Source organism: Empidonax traillii, unplaced genomic scaffold (assembly GCF_003031625.1).
Source record: "Empidonax traillii isolate 1590-97213 ecotype Southwest subspecies unplaced genomic scaffold, ASM303162v1 scaffold535:size1322822, whole genome shotgun sequence".
Lineage (NCBI taxonomy): Eukaryota > Metazoa > Chordata > Aves > Passeriformes > Tyrannidae > Empidonax > Empidonax traillii.
This window is the reverse complement of record NW_020955728.1, coordinates 1,098,783-1,122,108: the sequence shown is the minus strand read 5'-3', so window position 1 is coordinate 1,122,108 and position 23,326 is coordinate 1,098,783. Positions and strand designations below refer to the sequence as shown.

The following is a 23,326-nucleotide window of genomic DNA, read 5'->3' as shown; positions in this document are numbered from 1 at the left end:
TTTTTTTTTTTTTTTTTTTTTAATAAACACATGTCATGCTGTTTCGGGGATCTCCTTTAGCTGCACTTGCAAGACTTTACAATCATGTTGGACAGCTGTTCAATTTTGGGTGTTTTGCCAATGTAGTAGAGGATGGTGAGGGGTTCCAAATCCTGGGACACACAGCATGGAGAGGCAGAAGCTTCTGGATTTATGGTGTTATACAAGCTGAGTACCTAGAAGGAGAAACAACAAAAAAAATCAGATTAAGGCGTCCACCTCTAATGACCAAATTACTTTTTGCATCACTTCCTCCTACAGCACCTAAGAGAATGCTCATAGAAAGCAATAGGAAGATTCCTGGATTTTAATACTTTTTATGCTTCTCCACTTCAATCTGGTGTCACAATATGCCTGAGTTTGCTAGGGTTTTGTACATGTAGTCTTAAACCTCAAAACAAGTACATGCCTGGAGCCTGCCTTTAGAGTGTAACCCTTTGAATCAACACACACACTTTATTCATATAGAAAGAAGAAACTGAAAGGTTTTTATCTGTTTGTTCAGATTGCCATTTGCTGACTGCAGCATTTTGGCTTTACAAGTGCACCAAAGAGAGAAGTAAGCTCTTCACAACAACATAGGTACTCTTCTGCTTTTACCCTCTGGCTATGTTAAGTTCATTAATGCCACCCTGCAAGCAGCAGGACTCAAGATGCAGCTACTCCTGTTGAGAACCAGCTGTGGTGAAGTTATCATCTATATCATGTTGGATTCCTATGCATGGTTCTCTGCAAGGGAAGTGTGTAGAGTTAGCCACCGATGATGCATAGGTATTCCTGAGGATACTGTTAATGCCTTAGCCAAACACCAAGTGACCTTTTCCTAGAACTTCAACACAACATTTGTAGCTTAGAGAGACAGAAGATCCGTTCAGGACAGCAACACTAACTACTTTATTAAGCAACTTCTGACTCCTTGGGCAACTATTCAAACCACATATTTGTGACCATGACAGTTATTCTTCCTCTTTCCTTTAAAAACAAGTGCTGCTCCAAAATGTGTACACTACTACCCCACATCAGCATGGAAACATACCTTATTTATACCTCTGCCTATTGACATTATACTATTAGCAATGTCACAGCCAGTGACAGCTACAATGGTGCAAGTTCACCTATCGTGGTTTTACTAACCAAAAGAAACACAAGCTGCCCCTTTGACATGGAGAGTTCTCCCTACTGGCCAACATGCATCTGGTATTTTAAGGAAGGCTTGAAAATGGGGAGACATCATTCTTAGTACGGACCTGAGGGTGAAATTCTTACTTTATGACAACTGCGATGCAAATGTCTGCCTCTTGCATGCACTGTCTAGGCATCCCTACTGACAGTTGAGAGAAATAAGCACTTCACAGCAGAATACTACTCATCCTAAGGCAGTTGGCTAAAATACCACATCTAATCCCTAAAAGTCCCATCTCAGACGACTATCATTTGGTTCTTCAACATCCCAGACACATACAAATTTTCAAAGTACAAGAAAGAATACACCTTTTGAAGTAAAAGAAGGACATCTCTCAGTACATTTTCATGAAATTCAGCATGGCAAGTGCTAATCTTGAAATGGTAGGTCATAAGTGATAACCAGGTGGTAAAACTCATCAGACCTTTGTTACTCTGACAGTGCCTCCCCAAGTATGTTTGCTGACCGAGCTCATTGTGCCATCTTCCACTCCTGCTCTATAATGAAAGGCCCTTCCCAGGCCACCTCCCAAGGCTACACACTCACAAAAAACATTAAATACAACATTGAAAAAATCATATTGATGAACACATTAAAAAAAAAAAAAAATCTCTGGGTCCATACATTCCTACTTCTTGAGGCCATGTGTGAGTTCCTCTATAAGACCACATTTCATCATCCTTAGTTATTTAGACAAACTTTGAGCATTGGTGCTGATGTCAGTCCCAGAAACATAGTTCACCCTGCAGTTATAAAACAGAAGCTGAAAATTAGCAAAACCATTACTTACTCTGCTGTGCTGAGTATCTGAGCTCCATAAATAAGGGCAGGCTCCCGCACAGAAATTAGCATGGTATCCTTTAGGTTCATGAATCCATTTCCAGCCAAGGTCCCTCTTGAAGTCAATATAAAGTGGACGCAGACAGCAATTATCCTGCACATTCCTTGGAAATAAAGTACAGACAAACCCATCGGTCATAATAAAAATAACACAGGGAATGAAAATAATCCAGCTGCTCACCCCCTGAATGATGCTTTACAGGCAGGCAAGCCTGAGTCCCAAAAATTCTCAACCAAATTCAGTCAACAGTAGCTTATACTGTAACTGAAACAGGATGCCTAGACATGGTAGGACTTGTTTTAGAGACAAAGCTAAAGGTCTCCCTGTAGCACTTAGTCAAGTTATTTTTGTCAGGTCCTACAGAGGGGACTCTCTGAGTAGGTGAGCAAAGTGGAGGTGATAATTTGGCTGTAATTATTATAGGACTAAAGCATCTGGGAATCATCCCAGATGGAACTCAGCCTCTGTTGTCTAAGGTCACAACCTCCCTCATCTGCCACTGTCTCTGTGGGATTGAAGACCACTGGGCAGACCTGCTGCACAGACCCCGTGGGTCTGCAAATGAGGGGGTGCGTTCTGTAAAAATACCAACTGTAAAGAAACAATGATAAACAACTGCAAGACACCTCACAGGCTGGTATGATTATGTAAGTATATTGAATACAGATGCATAGTTACCTAAAACAATAGGCAGCATCTAGAGCACGCTTCTTCCGCCGACTGGGCTGTTGCGACTCAAGTCTGTAGGAGGGTAATAACATTAGCAGAAGATGTGGGGTCTTCCCACTGTATTTTTTCCTATTGGACTTTAAAGCTTTCACATCACCACTGGAATATGTGTAGTCATCAATACCTTCAAAAAATACATTTTGGTGATAAACATTGTGTTGCTTTTTCTTCACAAATTAAATAAACCATGTCTTAAAAAAATTCTCTCAGAAACTGGGCCATGATGGTGTCAGCTGAGCACATTTACTGGGGAAGGGGGGGAAATTTCAAACCAAGATCCCTAAGATATTCACAGTTTTCATCTTATCTATTGTACTGGCCCTCCCACATTCACTGCTGTTTAATGGCATTTCAGCACACTTACCAGAACTACTGAAATGAGTCACAGAAAAGATAATTTAAGTCATTGCATCTGCATTGCTTAGTTTCAAATGTCCCAAGCAGTAATTCTTTTGTCACTTCACTAAAAGCAGCATTTCTAACTTTAAACTAGCTATGAACCTTTTAAAACCTTTTAACATCATTAAAGCTGCTCTGGATACTTCATTTCCCACTGCTTACTCCTATCCCATTAGTTTTCTCTATCACATTCACTCCTTTCTAATACTTTTAAATTCTCCATCTCCCATTGCCAGTTTATCTAAATCTGCTAATTTTCCCCGGAAGTCATTCTAGTCCCTTCTTTTATATGGGCATGGCAAAGACATTGATCAAAGTATTTCTTCTTTAAGTGGCAAACCATGACCTCACATTTTGCATTTTCTCCTTGAACACAAACTGCTTTACTAGCTTCTTATCATGGCAACAGCACAGGAGGGAGACTCAAGGCATTGGCCTTTCATAGGAGTCATGTTATGCCTTTTGCTAAGACCCTTTCGAAAATTAACCTCCCCAACCAGATAATACTATCTAAACAGAAAAAGATACACTTTTCTTTCTGTAACATTTGCAATTACAGTGCCCAAACATCATACTAAGATTTTTTTAAATACACACAATGGCTTTAATCATATGTACAGTACATGTATTTACTAACAGAAAAATTTCCAATGCAGGAAAAAAATGGTTAGAAAACTTAATACTTGGCAAGGAATATACTCAAATCCTTGGAACACGAATGAACCAAATCATGATACACTTTAATAAACGAGAACTGTATAAACAGAATTTGCATTAAAATTGATTCTAATATAGCTATGATTTTATATGTACTGGTGAATGATAACTCTAGTACTGTCAATTAAATACTATTTCCCTTTTGAAAGTGAAAGTTTAATGGCTTAAAACCACAAGGGAGCTTGTATGACCTTGATATATTTTACTCCATGTCACCTTGCCTGCTGTCCATAAAAAGCACATATATCCATAACCCACATTACGTACTGGTTTTTATTTTTTAATGCCCAATCTTTTCTACTAAGTCTGACTTGTTAGAGTACTAGGATGGACAGCAGTCAAAGGGTTTATTTTGAAAATATTCAGCATGTTTTCTCATTACTATCCAACAGTAGATGGCTGACTGTGCAACAGACTTTAGTAAACACAAAACTCTATTTATGTCCTGTGTGCATGCTGCAAACTGTTAACACAGACTCTTAAGGACATCAAAGCTGCATGCAAGGAATGAGACAGCTTATTCATGCCATCTGATTTTAGAATTTGTTCATATGATATAGTTTTACCCCTGTGCCTTTAATACCATCTCCTACCAGCTGAGAATCATGATTCTCAAATGACCAAGTTTTCAATTAGCTGAATGCCATCTAGGAGGCAGTAACAGCTTTTTATTTCCCTCCTCAATTAATAAGTACCACAACATTTTAAAAAGTTGGTGTTTTTTCTTTCATTACCTGCAAATCTTGCTTCAAGTTCCTCACTTTTGTTTGGGATGATATAATTATTGGAAGGCACGAAGGTACAGCATGGACAATGTAAGCTTATCTTAAATCCAAGATTCCTGTCTGCAAAACATAATAATGAGTGGAGTTGGTTTTTACACATGGAATCAACCTGAAACACTGCTGAGTTAATGGAGGAGCAGCTGGGGCAGGATTGAAGGCAAAGAACACTTGTTGTCACCTCTGTGATGGAGCCACTCATGTACAGCCTCAGTGACATCAAATGACAACCATTCTCCTTCAGCTCTTGTTTTAACTACTTTGCTGTCAATGTAACGCTGTCCTGGTGATGATAATTCTTTAGATTTTAACACCTGCAAGAAACAACAAATAAGATTGCCTACAGGTTAAGATTTACCTGGTTGCTATTAAAATGGACCACTAACATTATAAAATAGCAGAAGAAACTATTACAGCTCAAACCTCTATGCAGTAGATTACATTCATGCACTTTTTCAGAAAGAATTTTCTTGGGGTGTGTAAGGAGAACATGATTTAAAAACAGTCCAATGAAATCAGCTTATGGTCCCAAGCAAAATAGAGAATCGCCTATTCCTTCATGAGAGAAATCACACAGAAAAGAACTGCCCTGAAAACTCATCCTGTAACATAAGTGGTCAAGAGTTCAAAGTAAACATCAAAAGAAGCTATTTTACCTTCTTCAGTAATACTTAGATTGGCTAGAGCATAACATCAGATGCTAAAGTACCACCTGTACAATGTACTCTGTACACTGAAGGTATTTTATTGCTCACCAGTAGCTAATCTGTATGGTATTGCCTTATTCATGTTTTCAGCCTTCCCTTTGATTTCAGATACTAATCATACAATAAACAGATGGCCACACATATAGCTGTGCAACAGGTGATGCTGCTTCCATCCAAACTCTGATGCCACCATTATGTGTATTTGTGTCGAACGTTTCAGCAAAGCTTGCTACTGCCCATGCAAAAAAAAAAAAAAAATATACCTGTACAAAAGAAACCCAGGCCCTGCATGGTTAGAATTTCAAGTGCCCACACTCTTACCCCTTGTCAAACAATTCAGCCATTGCCTTCCCACATTCACCCATAGCCTGCTATTATTTATCCTAACTCTAGGATGAAAACAATTGGACTTTTGGCTGCTAACAGGTTGCTGGTTTCCTGGTTATTACTATGTTGATAGTTTTGTGATGCAGGGAGCTGGAATGCCATGCAACATTAAGTCAATTCCAATCAAGATATCACATGAGAACATCACTTTGTAACTTTTGGCATGCCAGCTGTGCAACTTCATATACTGTTTCGGGGTTTTCCTCTCCTTAACTATCCATGTCCATCTCCAAATGAGTAATGAACAATGTCTCATTGTTTCCTCCTATTTTCTCAGCCTAGAACAACTTGAAATCTAGCAAACACTCCTGTAATAAAGCCATGGTGAAACTGCATAATACATGCAAAGAAAAATATTTCAAAAGAGGTGTGAAACTATGTCATCGTGATAAAATTCAGCTTTTCGTAACTAAACAGAAAAGCAGGCTTGAAAAGATCAGATTCTGTCCAGCATGTAGAATTAGCATGTAGAGTCTCCCTATTTATTTCAAGTCATTGCTGGACCTCTCAAAGGCCAACAGTGCCGCTGTTACAATAATATTTGCCTTATGAAAAGAACAGCAACATGACAAGCTCTTTGCCTTCCTTCTGATCAACACATTTAGCAAAAAGTCATGAGAAGATGTTGGTTCAAGTCCAGAAGGTTACTAAGTGCCCCTAGTAGGCAATGCTGAGTTCCCCAGTAAAAACTAAGGGCACACAAACAGCGAACACTGGGATTCCTTTTTACGAGGCAACCTTCAAACAAAGTGTCTGAACAAGTGTTTACAGAGAGTCTGGCAGCAGCAAGGGGACTACCATTGCTCAGAAGTGCCAGAGGGATGAGAGAATCAGTAATCAATGCTGGGAAAGTCCCAGAGAAGTACAAATATAACTTTGCCTTCCCTTTGGTCTTTATCAGGTCAAGTGTTTCTGAGGATGTAATGCAGCTGTCATTCTGCAAAGATGTTTTGGGGCTGAGGGGCGGGGGGTGTGAGGCAAATGGGACACAAGAACTTGGCTCATTTCTCTTCCTTTCTGCACAGTCATATCTTTCCAAAGACTCCAGAAACTGCATACCTCAGTTTTGGCAGTGATGTAAGGACTAAAAAGTAAGTAATGTGCCAAAAGCAATCTCTTAATGATAACTATAATTGGTCTTAGACATATTTTGAAGACTCGGCTGAGCCTTGGTATCAAAAATAAAATGTATTTATCCCAGTCTTTATCCCAACTGTTACCAAAAGACAAAGTCAAGGTCTGGCAGTGTGTACCTGCAATGAAAGACATTTGTAAAAGTACAAGAAATCATCACTGCACATGTCTAATGCTACAAGGAAAATCCATCCTCACTAGTGAGCTGAATGACAGGAAAAGTGTTTGCAGGTTTCAGAACTGTATAGCACCATGGGAGAGGATCATACTGTGGATTAAAAGAGATGAATATTATTTATACTATGGTATCTATGATATCCTAAAGTAAAGTTTCTCTCCATGTTGTTTATGATGCACGATCAGGAAGAAAATTATGAAGAATGAGCTAAGTATGGGATAGTTTCCACAACTGACACCATGGGCTAAACAGGCACTGGTCATTCTTAAGAAAAGGCTATTAAGTGTGATGAGTGCCATACTAGGTGAAATTAGCTACAATCTCCTACTCCTTTATAGTCTTAGTGTGATGTATGATCTTAACAACCTGAATACTTGTAAGCAAGAACGACCTTCTAGCTTCACCATTTCCCTTTTCCCTTCTTTTTCTCTTATATTGTTGCAAGTGTGGAAAACTAATGGATGATAAAATCCTAGGCTGGATCCTCAGAGTCTATTTCCTCCCACAAAATAATCTGATCAAGAATTCTTCACTTCTTTTCCTACACTGCATTCTATGTTTCCATCCACGTTGAAGCCATAGCACTCTACATGGTGGTAAACAAAGGGGCCAATTCATAGGAATCTCAGAAATTTTCATGGATATAGTATGTTCTTCAAATGAGTATTCCAGAAATTATTACATGAAACACGCATTTTAGGTTCTCTCTGCCATTTCCCTCCTTTGGTTTTCTTCTTATTATTTTGCGCTACATTTCTTATCTTACCCTCCCCATCAGTAACATACCCTTTTCTTCCAATGAAAAATGTCTCAGTATTTTCAGTCCTTACTTCCTACTAGATCAACTAGTTTAGTTTCAAAAAAGAATAAAAGCCTTTTCCGTACCTTGCAGCTTTTGCACTTGAAAGCTTGTCTTCTTCTTCCAACTATACTGATTGGTCTTAGAAGGGATATTACCTTTAGCTATAAACATTGCCTTGCCTTACCCATAAACACCACCTTACCTTTATGCTTAGCCCATCACAACCACATCAAACACTGTTATCAGAAATGTTGCTGCACAGCTTGTATCTGCAGGAGCTAAACGAAAGCCTTTGTGCAAAAGTTTTCAGTGCACTAAAAATATTAACAGAAGAAGAGGGGGAAAAAAAAAACCACAAAAGAGAAAGTCAACTGAGTTAAACTTCCCCTTTAATCCCTTCTTATTTCCTTCTGGTACCTTAACCAAACACTGCCTCTTAAAGAGGTAGAAGGAGTTTGGTCTGATTTATAGGTCATGATGTGGAAGGCTAGGGTTTTCAGGTGGGGGGAAAACTGTGCATCACCAGCTGCATGCAGAGACACTGAATCCATCATTTGCATGAGCAGAAGACAGTTTCCACATAAGCAGCCCCATCTCCCTCCCTCAGGAGTGACACATTCAAACACCTGCATGCACCAACAGCTGATGATGCAAAAGAACTGCGTACACACAGGTGAGAGCACATACATCTTCACACATGCTTGAATGAAAGATCAAAATCAACAAACTCAAAACCCAGGTTCTGAACATGGGGATGTTCTTCCAGGTGTATCTGTTTATTTGGCCTTGCTTTCAACAGACTGATAATATAACACTGCCTTTTGTAATAAAGGATTAGGCAGGCAACATAATCACATGAACACATTCTGTGGGGATGAGCTGAATAAGTACAAGTATTACCAAAAGGTTATCAGCAGACTTCTAGCCCAGTATACAGAGTAATTTACATTCAGCAGTAGTGCTCTAAATTTTAAGAACAATTTGGTTTTTTTCTACCCTCTTTTTATGTGATTCCTCCCTGTCAGAGGAAAACAAATAGCCAGAATGCTTATTAATCTCCTCTTGACCAAGTGTCTTGAACACTTAAGCCCTGCCTTCTAGCTATCTTTTTCTGTGGCCACTGCTAACCTTTCCCTCATATTTTTTTTTTCTTTTCTGAGCCTTCTTAAAAAAGACCTTTCGAAAAAATTAATTAACAAATTTAATGGCCAGTCTCTTCGCGAACGAAGAACCGGGGAAGGTCTTTTCANCAAATACTCGTGAAAGGTATCACATCCATGCAGCTACTGCCAGCACACAAAGGTGAAACAAACACATGAATATATAAACAATGCAGTTAATTGCAGGAAATGGCTCATGAAGATGCCAGATGCAAACAAATAATTGCCCTTGTTTGCACAGCTACATATGTTTAGGAAGCCCAGCTGGAGATCTTGGTGATGACAGCTCTCACATGCCACTTTCTCAGGCCTGCCAGATTTCTGGTATTTTACATTTGATTGAATGTAGTAGATTGAAATCTACTCTTCATTGGTCCTCCAAAGGTGTTCTGCTCAGTCTTCCAGGGGAGACCCTCTGCTTGGCTGGCAGCAATTTTTCTGTGCTCCCCCTCACCCACCAGAGGAGGCTGACCCATGATGTTATCTTGAAAGTATATCCCAAATCACCATGACCAGGGCATTCAGCAGTGAAAAGTTTTAGTTTTGTCACAAACTGGTTTCAGAAGAATTACAGGTGAGTTTCCAGAAAATACTGATTTCTAAATTACTTCTGCCACCTGCTATGCTTGCTTTTCAGATCAACTGGAGATTTCTTAAAAATTTAAGTATCAAATAGCTGAAATCTTCATTAAAATACTGGAGGATGAAACTGCTTATTTATAGGCACACATGTTTATACCCTCAAGTAACTATCACACAGTTCTGAGTATAGAAATAAGGACAAGGATTATCTTGGTCTGTATTTTATAAACTGTAAGTACACTGAGAACACTATATAACTCATGATAACAAACAAAGCAGAATGTTTGCAAAATTAGAAGAAACATGACTTTAAAGAATGGGGTATATCAGAAGCTGATATAAGCAAAACGGCAGCATTCAGCGTCAGTGTAATTATACTGGTTCAAAAACAAAACCAAAAAAACCTCCAAGCCTCAAGACTCTGTTAAAAAGAAACATAATTATTTTGCTCAAATTTTCCTTTGCCTACTCCCCCGCTCATATATTTAGGCAGCTAAAGCAGGGGATAACTGAATCAACACATCAGTGTATGTATTCTAGACAATAACCACTGACAGCAGACGCCAGAACAGCCTGTCTTCATGACTCATTACAGAACTAAAAGGAAAAAATTTGACATAAAGATACACTGGTTCTTTCAAAGAACTAGAGCTCCAGAACAGCAACAGGCTTAGTTTATTTCAGATTTGATGGTCTGGCCAATAACTACTTCTAGTCTTCTATAGTCACCACAATCGATGCAGAAGAACGAGAAAACTACAATTAAGTATAATTTACAGTGGAATAGTTTTGGCTAATAAATTCACCACCCCCTCAGCAAGCAAACAAGCAAACAAAGCACTGAATGTGGTTCAGCAGTGATGATACACAGGCTGATGCATCAATGACATACATTTGCCACAGCCAAGAAAACCCTGGGCATCCTTCAAAGGCCAAGCTTTAGCAATAACAAGGGCACTTTATAGCTGGGCTTGAGAATTACAGTCACCAGCTATTTGGAAATATTTTTGATGACTTACAGTTTCTTAAAACAACTTGATGAACTTTCAAAACGTAGTAATAAGATCATATGGCCACTTAAAAATATCTATCCTATCTCCTGCATTGGCCTGGAACTTGAAATGGTTACTGCTGTCAGCCAGTGTGGGTTCTGCAATCACTGAGTAGCAGTAAATATGACATTATCTTGTAAAAACCTGCTATAAATCTGTTTTTCCTCCCCATTCATTCTGGACTGTCTGATCTCCTCCCTCCAGATGCTCTTGGCCCCCTGATAACTTCCTTCCTTCCCTTTTTTTCCCTGTCATTTCAGACTCCTGTGATGTTCTTGTGTATTACAACACCTTGGCAGGCTCACTACTCTTCCTCTTACTTATCAGCCATTATCCATGGTTTCCATTGGACCTTCGAGGCCCTTTTAAAGTAATGGAAATAACCTGACATTTACTTGTAAGCTCAAAGTAAATAAGCCCAAAGAATGAGATCCAGTGGTAAATGATGTGCTAACGCCGGTTAACACGGAACAGAGATAAGTTCAGCTATGCACACCATGGCTGAAAATTGCCATTTAGGATAACTTTTTCTGAACTGGAAGAAACCTGAAGGGGACTCCAGCCTAACCCTCTACACTGGAATAACCTGATTGCCAAGGTCTGCATAAGCAGCTGCTTGTCGTTTCCAAATTCTTACACACTACTCACTGTACTGAAAGATTCACTCGCTGCCTGGTTCCAGATTTCAAAGGTCTCCTCACACAGTTCTCAGAGACTTCAGCCAGCTCCTTCTGAAACTTAAAGTTAAAAAATGACCATGCTAATTCTCAGTCCTTTTTCACTCCCCGGTTGAACTTGAGGCCTTTGATCCTATCTTGGACACAAGGAAAAGCAAATCCTTAATTCTGTTGCAACCTCTCCAGTTTCTTACTCATTATATGTGAAAACATATGTTGTAAAGTGCAAAGCCTCCATACAGTACCTTTTGCCAGATAACTGGGAATCTACTGGCTATCAAAATCTTAGCTGCTTCTAAGTGCAAGAGACTATGTATTTTTTTTTAAAAAATTGTCAGTGTGAATTTTCAAGCTCTTTCTGTAACCGCTTCTGCAAAGGAATAATTCAGACACTGCCTCCAGTGCTGTGGAGTTTAAAGGGCTTTACAGCCCCCCTGCTTATCAATGGAAGTCTTTCCATTACTTGCAACAGTCTCCGAATCAGGCTCAAACTGAGGGCAGAATCTTTGGAGACCAGTATATGAGATGCAGAGTTCCTGCCAAAATACAAAGGTATGGAGTACTTGCCAAAGTTTGTAAAAAACCCCATAGCTCTCTGATCCATCTGCTCAGAACTTGCCAGACACGTTCTTCATGCAAACTTGCAAATAAAAAGAACATATTGCACACATAACCCAACCTCCTTTATATCTGGATGGGCTACAGCTGCAGTAGGATTCTCTTACAGTGTTGGCCCATACTCACTTAAAGGTAAAAGAAGGTGAAGTGTGAGGGGGGTAAAGAGATGAACACTTAAGCAGGTCACAAAACGAGGGGAAGTCAACTATGTCACGGAATGACTGTGACAGATTTATTGCATCAACCTGCAGTGAGGGGATGAGCTCTGAGAAGGGAAGGGATCCTGAGATGAGACTTCCTCTCCACTTGTTTCCCAAGCAGGGCCTTCCTCCTGCTACTTAAGATAGATGTGAAATGTAAGTTGGGGACACAGCCCTGAGGCTGCTCAGGCTGATTTATACTTAGGCAGGCAGGAAGACTCTGCATTGTATAAGCAATAAACAAAAACAGTGGGTCTGGGGTCCTTCTCCTCGAAGATTCTGAAATATTGAGGGCAATTTCCTGCCATTTAGGAGATTTTTAAGATAGCTCCAAAGAAAGATTTTATATAAAATGAAGCATAACAAAAAAATCCCATAAACTTATCTAGTATTTAGCTTTAACTTGCCAGAGGCACATTATGTTTTATTAAAATATCAACAAGTAGGAGCCAAAGTCAACAAAACCAGAGTGGGTTCTCCTGTCTTCTAGCCAAATCCCCCAGATCCTGCAGGGTACTCCTGTGTTCATCTCCTCTTTACACACAGGTCTCCTAAGCCCTTTCTTAGTCCTGTCCCTGACAGCCATATCTCATCTTCATGTGAATTTTACTACAATATTTTGGCATGCAACTTTCTTGGCTATCAGAATATTTGGACTTAGTGCTTCTTCTAAGATGTTGTCTTCTTCCACAAGTCAGTCCTCTTTCCTCCCTTCCCCTTGCCTGCCTTCTTCCCTGTAACTCACAACTCTCCTTGTGGTTTTCTCTTCCAAGCACCTACAGGCATCCACCCAAACCACTCCCACCCTCCTCCATTTTCTCCCATCATCTATTCTTTTTCATACAGGCTTCTCTCCAAGAAAGCCTCACACTGTTTCCTGTACCTCCCCAGAGCAGAAACACCACCTTGCCCCCTCCAACGAGCTCCCTAGCACAAGGTCAGCAAGCCAACCTGATGTTCCTCAGCCCAGTAACTTCCATGCTGAGGTGCTTGGCTCAAACTTGCTCACGTCTCAGCATGATGTAGGCTTGGCTACCCCACCAAATCCTAGCCCAAAGGGCAGGAACCCAAACCCAGCAGTTGTTTTCTGACCCATGGCCTGCATTTCAGCTCCTCCTATAAAGTACCTACTCCACATATAGCAATAAATCTATCAGCTCAGCACCCCACATATCTATGCATGGCAGTGTTGAGCTGGGAGTACACACTGGATTTTGCCAGGAGCTAATATCAGTATTATCTATTTCTTCAAGTTCTCTTCAATAACTACACAGTTCCAGGCACAAGGTGGCTGCACACGAGTTATGCTGTCAGACTGCAGTGAAGATGATGCAGCGATAAATACTTCTCCTCATACTCACAGACTATTTGCCAAAGGTACTCTATACATGGTCTCCAATGTACTGACATCTTTTTGTAGGGGATACAGTATTTGGAACCAGAAAAAGGGATTCTGCAATAAGGAGAAAACAGCAATTCAACTGAAATATACTGCAAATTAACTTCCTCTGGTCCTGAGCTGTTGCTGAGGGGGTCAGGGAAGAAGAACAATGATAGAAAGTTATTAGGTCCAGGCTTTATACTGAGTTTGGCACCTCAAAGAACACTGTACATTTGCCATTTAACATAACCTTGCAACCTTTCAGATTGCATGAATCTGGTTTAAGGACAGCAATACATAAATTGTGACATCCAAATATACTACTTTAGATGTGGGTCACAGCAATGGCAGCCAATTATAACCAAACGCCCCAGGTGACATCTGTAATACAGACATCCTGCACCAGCTCACAGCCACAAATCCTGCTTCGTGGTATTTTCTTTCATGGCATTAGAGACGGTACTTTTTGGCAAGAAAAGAGAGCAAGGCCCCTCTGCTCCTGATTATACAGAGATCAGTCTGAAGGAATCTCTGCTGCAGTCAGTGTAAATTGTCTCAGATTTGCACCACGGAGATGTGGCCCAAATCTACAGTAGCGCACTCTAAACGTATTTCCCAACTGAAAAACAAGACAAAACACTGTCTGAATTGAAATTATTTGAACAACCAACTGTGGTTTAAATTTAAATCTGACTCATAATGGGGTAATGAGTTCCACAGCATCTTCCTCCTCATACCTCCAAGCAGGGAAAGAGGCCCTGAAAGAAGTGGGGGTTACCACTGTCTGGAGTGCAGATGGTTCTTCCTACTCCTGAGAAAGCTACATAGGAGCTCTCAGCATGGACTGGGTCCTCTCAGACATGGAAAGACCAAAGGTCTGCACCTGGTTGCTTCAGATTCTTCATTGCAATCTGATGTCCCCCTCTGGGATTTAACCTGGTACCATTCATTTGCTCCAAACCCGTGTTCTGATACGTCCCATGGTACATCCTCCCCATCCACAGCCTCTCAGGTATCCCACCCACTGCAGCCTCAGGTAACAATGACAATAAAACACAGCGCCTCAGCTGCATTTTCTGTGATGCTTTATGATGTGTTAACAAAATATGGCACCACTTCCATAGGAAGCAATTATTACTTATTGTTTGACTGCCTGTACATAATAAAAATATCTTAAAAACAATACCACAATGCTCTCCGAAGGATGGCTTTTCACCCTGTGAGGGTTTCCACTAGTTCAGCTTTGCAGTGGTGCCTATTTATTTTTTGGAATGCTTATTCATAAAAGACAAGGGTTTTTTTGAAGAGTGCGGAGACTTTATTCATAAATACAGAAGCACCTTAATAAAAGAAAGATGTGATGAAGTCTTCAAAGCAGGCCAGAAAACCAATGAACAAAGACATTCCCATAACAACTGAGCTTTATCTGATCAAATTCCAATAAAGCCTGCATTTGGCATAAATCTTTAAAAACATAGTAAGAGCCACTGGAGGATGCTAAAACTTCTTTATTTAATATTATTCCTCTTCCCTCCCTCAAAAGCACTTTATCCTCTCAATATTTTCTGAAGTCTCAGTGCACATTGAGAAGCGATCGTGGCGCGGTAGAAGGATGGAAGGAGAAAGAGAGGGGAGCACTCGCCATGTCTGAGGTCACACCGCTTCCTTCCTTCCCTCCGGCTTCCCACTCTCCAACATGCTGATGATCAGCAGTATAACCATCAGATTAACCCTCCCTTTGGGCAGAAGAAACAACAGAAAAGACAGTGCCTTGAAAGAATTTAATTCTCTGTGGCTTTGCTTATCCATAGCCAAGAAGAGACAGAACTTTTGTATAAGCCTTAATTCCTACTTCTGTGATTTTTATTATTTTCCATCCTGAGACTACTTAGTATGTGCACTGCATTTCCCATCTGTGCAGGAACACACAAATGTGGCTGACTAATCCTTAAACACCAAGAGAAGTATTCTGGGTGAAAACAGACATTTTCTGCTCACAGGAATCACCACTTGCCCATTGGCTTCGCAGATGCATCCAGGGCACTTTCATGAGAATTAATCTCTAGGACTCACTGCCCAGAGAAATGTGGAGGGCAGCAAACCTAGCAAACAGATCCATAACCACTCACTCACGGCATAAATGTGAGGGGGCACTCCCTGCTCCAGCCTGGACTCTGAGGTGGGAACAGGGTCCTGCTGCTGCTGTGCCAGGGGCCAGGAACGAGGGGCCACAGTCCTGGCTTGCCACGCCATGCAGCCCCAGAATGCCTTCCCGGAGTCAGTGCAAACAAGGGCTGTAGGAAAACACAAGGTTCCTTTCTGATGTGGTTTGGAAAAGGGAGCCAAGTATAGCCTCAGGAAAGCTTAGCCGAAAAGGTGCAGTCTTGCATTTCTTTTTTCGTTTTAAGGGGAGATCTGTAATGTCACGGGACCACACAAAGAAAGAATCAGGAGGAAAAACAAAATATTTATATTCTGCTTGCTTATTTTTTCAATTTACCCTGCACATCTGTCTCTAGCTGTTCCTAAAATAGTCCTTCAGAATAATGTTGTACCTTCTGCACCAGTGGTATATATGCTACTACTGAATTTCCACTGGACTCAATCAAAAAGCTCTTGGAGAGCAGTTAGGAGACTATCCCAGTGAACCACAAGAGAGCTAGCAGATCTCTCTAGAAGACTTCCACCTCTCTCTTCCTGCTTGACTGAGAAAGACTCAGGGACAAAGGAACAACCATTCCCTGAAACTGCAGGTATGAGAGGAATTTCAAAAACCCTCATCAAGAAGATCTCCACAACAAAGCAAAACACTAGGCAACTTGAAACTTGGTCGGAGGAGAAAAAAAAAACCCTAATAATTAAATGTTGCTTATGCAAGATGAAAAACCACACTGTTCCTTCTGGGCACAACAGCCCTGGCAAGCCCAGCACCTATCTCACAAGACAGGAAGCAATGCTTATACACAGAGGAGGAGCAGCAGCTGCACATGCCAACTCCTCTAGCAATCTCCTCTTCAAGGCTCACTCTCCATGCATGGATTTTCACGCTGGAATTGGATACCTGCCACAGTCTTTAGCCCTTACTGAACATATCTGCCTCTCCCACTTCCACTGAAAAAGCATCTTCCTCACTCTCCCCTTTTACCTCTCATATTTGTACCTTCCTTTACTGCTAGACAACCCTATCTGCACTATCAGTATATCATTACACAGCCCTGAACTCCTCTAGCATCACTGTGGCACCAATGGCTCTTACCCATCCTTCTTCGCCTTCACCTCCACAGATTTTCTTCTTCCTAATCTCTAACTATATACTAATCCTAACATATACTAAGTTTTAGGATGCTTTCTACAGCACTGTTCTACAATACATCATAGAATCATAGAACATCTCAGGTTGGAAGAGACCCAAAAGGATCTTGGGTCCCTCCTCTTTCTTCCCACGTTTGCTTTTCCTGTTAAACACTGCATGTTAACCTCATATGTTGTGATGGAGATTATTTGCAGTAATATTTAGGGACTCTCATGCTCCTACAGTAGAGCTGCTGCCAAAGAACCCATGTAGTTCAGATTGGCCATCACAGAGCTATAATACCTGAATACAAGGTTTTAGGAAGAGCTGCATACAAAATCCCAAGGAACAAATATGACCAAAGGGAAATGCTCTAGAGACAGCTCATCTCTCTACAAGCAAAGAAGCAAAGTAACGTGCCTAAAATATGCCTGACAAAACACATGCTCAGAGCTTGCTGCCTTTGGCTTGCCTGTTAGTCGAGGGAGAAAAGACCTAATCCTACAACAACCTGCACTCATTACTCACCTAACACTTCACTTAGTATGCCCCACCCAGCCTAAAAAAGAAACTGCCTTACTCACCAGCCATATATTTATCCAAAGGACCCAAGTACCTGTCTTGGATGCAGGTGTCAGTCATTTCCACAGGCACAGGCTTGCTTGAGTCAGGCTCTCCCAAATAAGCCCCAGCTGTTTCTCATCACAAGGCAAAATCCCAGCCAAGCAAAGGCCTTTTCTTCCTTACCACTGCCAAACCCTTTGTGTCCCATGTTCCTCAAACCCGGAAAAGCAATGAATGGGGCTCAGACAACCACAGCTGTACTCCTTTCAGGTGGCCGACTAACAGCTCTCAAAAGTAGAACAACAGAAAGCCCAGAGATGCCATCAGCTCCTTTTAGGATGTCTGAACAGTGAGGTCAAGCCAGAACATACAATTGTTTCAACGGCTGGTGTGGCAGCATCACAGAGACCCAGAGTGTATTTCTCTCTGAGGACTGTTAAATACAGGCAACACCAGTGACTCTCAATAAACATTTCTAGCTTTCTCTTTTAACAAATGACAGATTATTTGCTCAACTTTTCTGCCTTCTTCCTTCATTGGGAAAGGAAGGCAGGCAGATCACAACTGTGAAGCCAAGCACCCAGTGGCCACCTGGGGACCGGAACCACATTCAACTCAGAATCATGCTTTTCCTATGTTTAAACAATGTCTAAACATACCAGTGTGCCTTTTCCTGCTGTCAGCCTTCATGGTTAGCTTGTACTGTCTCTTCAAACAAGAATGTGAATCCAAATTGCCCCTTCTCTGCTCAGATTTTGCCTTCCACTCAACCAGACCAGGCAGGAAAAGGTGAACATTGAAAGTGAGGGAGATGACTAACTCAAATTTGCACCCAATGGATCTGGCAAGGTTTTCAGCAGAACAAGTCACAGATTGCCAGAACAATCATGAGTTTTACTTAGTATAAAACTGCTGGGAGCTGGACCCCTTTTAGATGCTGTGTTTCTCAGCAGAGTGAAGTATGCTTTGGATGAAATATGCTCTAGACAATATTTGCACAAATGCACAGACTCTCTGTTAAGTGAGGTTAATTGGCTTTAAAGTCCTTAAATATTGAATGGCATCAATCTTATCAACACTCAGAAGTGAGAGAGTCATGGGACATTTTCTTCCTCACTCCTCAACCCCTGAATTGTCCACTCCCTTGCCTCAACTCCTGGACTACCATATAGAAGCCAGTTTGCAACTGCTAAGGTCTGGAATTCAGTTATTAATTCCATTTCTACAAGGAATGGTTAAAAGGTTTCTCCCTGAACACAAGCCAGAGAGAGGAATTTGACTTCTATGTAAACTACAGTACAGACCAGGTGCTCGGAGACAGAGATCCTAGGGATGACTTTTATGACATATTTTTCTGTCACTTATTAATATATGCTGAAAAACAGAATCACAGAATCATAGAATCACTAAGGTTGAAAAAGACCTCCAAGACCATGGAGTCCAACCTCCACCACATGGCACTAAGTGGTGGCACTAAGTGCCATGTCCAGTCATCTCTTGAATTCTCCCAGGGATGGTGACTCTACCACTTCCCTGGGCAGCCTGTTCCAATACTTGTCAACCCTTCCAGTGAAGAAATTCTTTCTGATGTTCAACCTGAACCTCCTATGGTACAGCTTGAGGCCATTTCCTCTTGTCCTGTCACTAGCTGCCTGGGAAAAGAGGTCAACCCCCACCTGTCTGCAGCCTCCTTTCAGGTAGTTGCAGAGATTGATAAGGTCAACCCCTGAGTCTCCTTTTCTCCAGGTTAAACTAGCCCAACTCCCTCAGTGGCTCCTCATAGGACTTACTCTCAGACCCTTCACCAGCTTAGTTGCTTTTCTCTGGACTCTCTCTGGACTCAGCATCTTTCTTGTAGTGAGGGGCCCAGAACTGGACACGTATTTGAGACATGGCCTCACCAGGGCTGAGTACAAAGGGAAAATCACTTCATTAGTCCTGCTGGCCAACCTATTTTTGATACAGATCAGGATGATACTGGCCCTCTTGGCCACCTGGGCACAGTGCTGGCTCAAAACTTTGCAGTCACAAAGCACAACTGCTAGAAAAAGTTTGCACATTTCAGCTTCATATAATTTTGAGTGAAATCCCTTCTAGGGAAGGCATGACAATAAGAGGCTACTTTGGATAGACAGACTGCTTCTCTGCATGGTTTGCTCCGCCTGCTAGCTGGGTGCAAAGCGAGTTTGCTGATGAAAGATGGGGGAGTTGATGTATCTGAGGTGCCACCATACCTGGTACAGCTCTATCCGCTGCTCCGAGACCCGCGCCTTTGAGTTCTGCAGGCGGAAGACCCTAAACTCGGCCTTCACCAAATTGGAAGCGTTCTTCTCCATCGCTGAGACATCAAATCTGACGATTCGGAAGTAAAGGCTGAAATAGTTTGGCGGGATGGCATCTGCAAGGAAGAAGTGTGATTTTATTACTTTTTTTAATTATAAGACACACTGTTCCTTCAAACACTGTAATACAAGAGAGCCACAGTAAGGCAAATATCTGAAGCACGATTCCATTTCCAAGGGTCAATTTAATGTTATTAACAAATTAATAAAAATTAAAAAATCAACCCCACATGTGTTTCTTTATATAGAACACCATATCAACAGATATTAACAACTACTTCCAACTCTATTTCGGGTCATGCACTTAAACCTTCCCTCTTTCAACCTACTAGTGGAAAATCCTGAATGCTTATAAATAGGGGAAAAAAACCACAGCAGTTGGTATCTAGCAAATGCCTTCAGGCTTGCAGAAAGTTCACAGGGATCTGCTAAGACAATGAGTTACAGCAGCTCATCTGATCTATATGTACTCTGAAGCCCTTTACCTCCCAGAATACGGAGCATCAATTAGCCAGCTTCAGATTTTGTTCCATAATTAGTTATGAAATTGGAACAAAACAATAATTCTGATTATAGTGAAAGGGTTGGAAGACAAGGGAAAGAAAAAAGGAAGGGAAAAGGTAAGCAGATGGTAGACATTATAAACAGGATTACATGAATTCTGACCACTTGGAAGCAGTAAAAAGCATAAATGTAACCACCCCTTACTATATACTGGGGAAAAGCAGAAAAAACACCAGAAAAATAGACTCAAGTCTTCAATAGCAGTATTAGACATATCAGTTTAGGTTTCAAATCAGTCTCTTCCTTCTTCCCAGCTGTAAAACCTGACTAAGGCTAAGGATCAAGGCACTTCTGCACAACCCAGGTAACCCCAAAGGGTTCAGTCATCATCTGAGGCCCTTCCACTCTGTCCAGACCAGCAGCACAAGGAGAAACCCTCAGCACCCCTGCCTGACACCCCAGCTCCTCAGAGAAGAGAGAGTGGAATAGAGTGGAAGGAGAGGAGACAAGCTCAAACTCCTCAGGGAGGAGATGAAATGACTCTAAGACTTGATAAAAATCTCTATTCAAACTGAGGGAATGGTTTCCTCTTTTTCTATAGTGTGACAACTGAAGTGGATACATTTAAAAAATAAAAAGAAAGAAAAAGGAAAATTGTGTTTGGGAGCTGAGGGGAGTAGGCACTTTCAGCTGAGGAAGCACGGGAATCTAACCTCTCTGGTTAGATTCAGTGTTTCTAGATAGGCTGCTATTAAAAGAATTTATAAGCAACAGCATTCAGAGCTACAAATTAAATAATCAATTTGTTGTAGCTCCTTGAGTAAGGTCATACTGACCACATAATAAATGTACCTTTGAGAAAATCTTTGACAATAAAAAAAATAATTTTGGCCTCAACTGCTTCACATTCAAGTGAAATATGACAAGTTCTCAAAATACTTCAAAAAAATCCTCTGAAAGAGTACTTTCCAGAGCAGACCCTTCATATGATCAAAGAGGTAAGAGGTATAAATATGAACAGGAAGCTCCAGACTTCCTTACGATTTCATTTAATTAAAGAAACAAAAAGGTTCTCAGATTTTCACATCAAAAATAAACCCCAAGGCATCATAATCACTATTCTTGGCTACCATGCTTATTGACAGGAAACTGCTACAATCCTATAGTGAGAACTCAAAGAAAAACGGATGCAAATTACCCCTACACCAAAACTGCTCCTCTAGCCCATCAGCAACACATCAGTGCTAGTCTCTCTCAAAATACAAAATTAAAGTCTTCTGAGGAAAGCTTAACTTTATGCAACAATGATCCTAATCTTGATATAATTTGCAAATTCTTACAAAAACTACTTGGTTCAGAGATTATATCCTCCTTTAAGAGAGAAATAATATCTTCAGTTTATTTTTCCTGCTATAGAAAACTCTAAGACTTCTTCTTGTTCTTCAGCCAAACCTAATCCTACTAGGAATATAATTTGGCATAGTAATTATGTACATATAAGATTGATGTTTCCAGGATGAGTTGTAAGTTGGCCTTCCCTGTCATTTATTTGAAGCATCAACCATTTTGTCTGCTGTGGACAAGCCAAACTATCTGCCATTCACTTGCCCTGGTACAAACCAACCCTGTCCATCTTGACTTTATTTTAGATTGAAAAGTCCTAATGAACTGTCAGTATTCCTAGAACTTTCTTGAGGTATATTTTTAGTCCTTCTTTCCAGTTTCTATGGTTTAGATACTGCATATTAAAAAACTGTGAATACGTATATGAAAGAATTTTCCTGAATCATTCCTGCATTTACATTTTTTCTCTTCCATATATAAAGAAGATAGAGAACAAATACTCTCTCAGTGTGCATATTTTTGTGTTTGCATTTGTGCATTTATATACACTACAAACAAGTACTAACCTTCCACTGGAAGGCAGGCACTGGACACCTTCTACAAGTAAGAATGAATCCTTGTCTTAGAGAAGTTTCATCTCTCTTATAAGATAGTTTTACATCTTTATAGCCAAAACCCACATAAGAAATTTGATTTCTTTTTTCTGTCATTCATTATGGTACCCATAGGATGTCAGTTGAGGAAAAGGTATTATTTATGGACAATTTTAAAAAAAGGTTTTCACATAGCTGGAACCCTTCACCTGAAAAAGAATGGCTGACCGAAGAATTGGGGTTTACGTGAAAATTAATCAACATTAAGACTGAGAAATGAGACTCACAACTTTCTTTAAGGGAATGGTTAGAAAGAACCCTATGGAGTCTACAAGGTTTTGGATTAGCCTTTAAGTGATCTCAGATGCTGCAATTTATCTCTCTTTGCGACTCCACCTTAACCTGACAGTTGTATCAATTCTGACTCAGTTAGACACCTCTGGACTCCCCTCTGGTTTTGGCCTAGTGACTCCAGTAAACGCCAGGATGACTCTGACCAAGTTAGTTTGCAAGCACAGTTACCCTGCTGCAGACTAGACTGTTTAAGTACTCTTTGAACCATTATCATTAATGAGTGAAATTAAATCAATATGTTTCCTGTAGCTAGGAAAACACAGATTTCTTTTGTTTCAGAGAGAGAAAGAATAGTAAATGCAATGAAAGATTGCATTTTTATCATTTTTAAATTACTCACTAATTCAACGCTCAAAAAGCCCTGAAGACTTCCAGCTATAATATTCTTAATCAACAATCATCACAGTGCAGTTGAGACAAGAGTTCTAAAACACAGTTGGAGAAGGTGAAGGCAGCATCCCTCCCTTAAGGCTGCTCAACACTGAGAATCACAGGTTTAGCCTTTTTTTTTTTTAACTTTTTTTTCTTTTCTCCTTGAACCAGCTGCAACTTCATCAGCTGCTTTACACAGGGCAGTCCGAACTGCCAGGTTAAAATGTACTCTGGTATGTGAGTGACTAAGTGCATAAAGATACTGTGGTTTCTGTGCTGCTTACTGTCTTTATTCAATGTCCAGCATCTTCTAAGCTTCTGTGCCAACAACTAGGACAGAAAGCAGCCCTGCTCTGACAGAGCAGAAAAGCACCAGGGGAGGGGTGCAAGAAA

The 23,326-nt window shown here is 40.7% G+C and overlaps 1 protein-coding gene across 1 annotated transcript in view; it reads right to left on the bottom strand.

The window, feature by feature from the left end:
- Positions 1-5: 5 nt before the first annotated feature.
- The window catches only part of TGFB2 (transforming growth factor beta 2), a 58,765-nt gene continuing 35,444 nt past the window's right edge, over positions 6-23,326 (bottom strand). Inside the window, exons 2-7 of the mRNA XM_027897335.1 lie at positions 19,659-19,822; positions 4,872-5,004; positions 4,643-4,753; positions 2,742-2,916; positions 2,013-2,166; positions 6-215 (exon numbers count right to left, since the gene is read on the bottom strand). Coding sequence (XP_027753136.1) covers positions 57-215; positions 2,013-2,166; positions 2,742-2,916; positions 4,643-4,753; positions 4,872-5,004; positions 19,659-19,822 — 896 coding nt within the window. The 3' untranslated portion in view covers positions 6-56. The remainder of the gene's footprint in view (positions 216-2,012; positions 2,167-2,741; positions 2,917-4,642; positions 4,754-4,871; positions 5,005-19,658; positions 19,823-23,326) is intronic.